This window comes from Myotis lucifugus, unplaced genomic scaffold (assembly GCF_000147115.1).
Source record: "Myotis lucifugus unplaced genomic scaffold, Myoluc2.0 scaffold_62, whole genome shotgun sequence".
In the NCBI taxonomy this organism is placed as follows: domain Eukaryota; kingdom Metazoa; phylum Chordata; class Mammalia; order Chiroptera; family Vespertilionidae; genus Myotis; species Myotis lucifugus.
In genome coordinates, this window is record NW_005871110.1 from 2,162,944 (window position 1) to 2,166,104 (window position 3,161).

At 48.6% G+C, this 3,161-nt stretch overlaps 1 protein-coding gene across 1 annotated transcript in view; it reads right to left on the reverse strand.

Moving 5' to 3' along the window:
• Positions 1 to 522, reverse strand: part of RTKN2 (rhotekin 2) — a 63,909-nt gene extending 63,387 nt beyond the window's left edge. Inside the window, exon 1 of the mRNA XM_006089713.3 lies at positions 463 to 522. Within this exon, the coding sequence (XP_006089775.1) occupies positions 463 to 522 (60 nt within the window). The remainder of the gene's footprint in view (positions 1 to 462) is intronic.
• Between the last annotated feature and the right edge of the window lie 2,639 nt (positions 523 to 3,161).

Genomic DNA, 3,161 nt, shown 5'->3' on the forward strand with positions numbered 1-3,161 from the left:
CCCCAAGTTTATGTTGTGTGTAGACAGACATTGCTCCAGTCACTGTGCTTCCACCGAACCCCGTGCAATAAGCAGCCTGTGCTCTCCTGGCCTCGGGGGGCTTCTCGGAAATCCAGGGGCTCCCCTTCCCCTGCATCATCTACACCTGCGAAGAGACAAGTGTCTGCAACTTGGGGGCGTGGGGGCAGCGGACAGGTGCGCCCGGGAGAGCGCGGCGGGGCCCCGGCATCGCGTCCCCATTCCGAGCCACTTTCCTCCCCCGAGAAACGGGGGGGGGAGGGGGGGGGAGGCGGGAGTCCGTGCAGATTCCCACGCGCCATCAGACCCTCCGAAGCCCGGTCTCCGAAGCCCAACCCTTTGTTTCTGGCCGCGGCTGAATGGGAGGCGCGGGGTGCGGGCTTCCCCGACGACCAGACACAACGACGGCGCGAGGACCTGAAGCCGGGCCCCCTCCTCACTCACCTGCTGAGCGGGGAGCCCCGCCGGGCCGAGCTCGGGACCCCTCTGGGTCAACCCCTCCATCTCCAGCGCCACAGCCGGGGCGCCGCCACTCCGCCGAAGATCAGATTTGAAAAGCCCGCCGCGGGCTGGAGCCGCGGGGGACGCCAACCGCCCGGCCGTACCAAGTCCCCGCCGCAGGGGGAGGGGGCGCAGGGACCTCGGAGCCGGCGCGCACGCGCAGTGGACGCGCCCGCGCCCCTCACCTTCCGCGCCGGAAGTTTACCGAGACCCGAATTCTGAATGCAGGGAGGCGGCCGGCCCAGTTAAGGCACTAACTGGGATGTGGGCGGGGCCGAGAAAGGGGTGGGCGGGGCCGTAGGGAAAGTGTCCGCCCCTGAGCGCACCTGACCTAGCTCAAGGTATAGGGCCTATAGCAGTGATGGTGAACCGGTGACACGCGAACTCATTTTTTTGGTTGATTTTTCTTTGTTAAATGGCATTTAAATATATAAAATAAATATCAGAAATATAAGTTCTTTGTTTTACTATGGTTGCAAATATCAAAAAATTTCTATATGTGACACGGCACCAGAGTTAAGTTAGGGTTTTTCAAAATGCTGACACACCGAGCTCAAAAGATTCGCCATCACTGGGGCTGATGGTTTTTGAGGCACCAGCTTTGCACGGGAGACCTTCTGCCTGCATCCCACCCATGGCCTTCCAAAGCGAGGGGGCCGCTGACTCAAGCCTGCAGTCGCCGAGCTCCTACACACACAGCTCAGGGACACATGGTGTCCCCAGGAACCCATGGTCTTGCTCCCCAAGAACTAAGTGACCAGCTCTGGCACTCACTCACACAGGGGCACTCAAATCACCGCCTTATGGATCAGGCTGGTGAGACACCATGTCGGGCATTTCACAGGGACTGTTCTTTTGCCCCCATGTTTCTTTATAATTCCTGATCCCCCTCACCAGAGGAGTCTGTTCTTTCTTGCAGAAGACCTCTTTCTTTACTCCTTCCCTCCAACATCCAAGGTGACAGCAAAATGGGGGATTTTCCCAGAGCCCCATTTCTTGCTATTTCTAAAGACCAACACAAAGACACTTTTCAATTAAAGCGCTGCTGTACCTAAAGGCCCACACAAAGACTCTTTGTAATTAAAGAGTTCTATTATTAATCATAATGGGAAAGTATGGTATTTTTTAAAAAAAACACACACAAAATTAGAGTGCCAAAGATTTAAGGCCCTTGTGAGAGGTCCTTACAATTCATTGTCTCAGGCCTATCCTGACTTCTCCTCCAAAAGGCAACAGGAAGCCTCTTTGGCTTGTCCTTTTTTATCCTGAGTGAAATATCCCAAATCAGCCCCTCACCCCCTGCACCCATCACCCTACACTGGTAGATGGGATGTCAAGGCCTTGGGCATTTTTCCTTCCAAAATAGGACAACCATATTTTTTATTAACCTGAAATAGTCCCTGTTTGGATATGTTGTTTCAATGTCCCAACAATCTCAATGTCCTACCAATTTAATATCCACTTGTCCCAAAGTGGATATTAGATTATATGGTCACAATATCCACGAGGCCCTTTAAAAAGCAGTTGGCTTGAAGATGTACTTCTAAAAATATGAGTGACTTTCCTCTCAAATGGGTAATCTGCCTCCTTGGACTAACGAGGTGATATTAGAAGCTGCCCAACTAGGAATGACCCTCTCTTTACATTAGAGATGTATGGGTCATTAGAAATGGCCCATATCCTTACGCTCAGCTATAAAATATTCAAAACTCAAAATCACCAACACAGGGTTCATCTCCTTGTCTCCAAACATTGATCTGAATTCCAGAGTCATTAGGTGCTCTTCCCCCAGTGGACACCTCTTAGGCTTTCCACTTTGTGGTATAATTATCCCCTACTCAAAGTGAGCTGCATGAGACTGGTATAGTACCTGACTCATAAAAGTACACACAGGAAGACACATATTATTTCTCAGATAACACACACAGCTCTCAGGTTCAGTTCAAAATACTTAATGAAACCATCATTTCATGGAAACAGGAGCAAGCCAAGCAATTTTAAATTGGATGTGGATGTAGGAATATTTGATGAGTAAATACTAGATACATAACTGGAGATCATTTATTTATAATACTCAAAGAAAGAGATCCAGGGAAGGTCATACTTAGTAATTATCTGTGGAATAGACAGTTGTTATTGAAGACCTTTCTTTTTGGAGAAGATATGATGTGGCCCTATCTCATTATTATCCATCTAGGGATGTACCCAGGAAGCGCTTAAGATATAACTATTATATGGCGATTAAAATACCTCAGATTAGGAATGTTGTTTCCTTATTTATCGCCAGGTCCTTTCTTGCTACTGCCAGTTTAATCAAACATGGTTTTCTCTGGTGTATGAAATGTACATAAAAATAGAATGATCCAAAGAAACGACCAAAAGGTTACAGATTTCACATGCAGTAGGTTTGATAAGCTTGACATTGAATGAATGAATGAATGAATGAATGAATGAAACAACTCCCTGAAAGTAAGAAGTACAGTACAGTACTATCTTTGACCAGCTCAAATTTCTGAGAGATAACATTTGGGCATCTCTCATTTGAGAGACAACATCCCACCCTCCTTGTGCTCCTACAGTAGGTGGATGCCCATCCAACTGCTCAGGTGGAGGTTGAGTGATTAAATTACTGTTCTACCGAT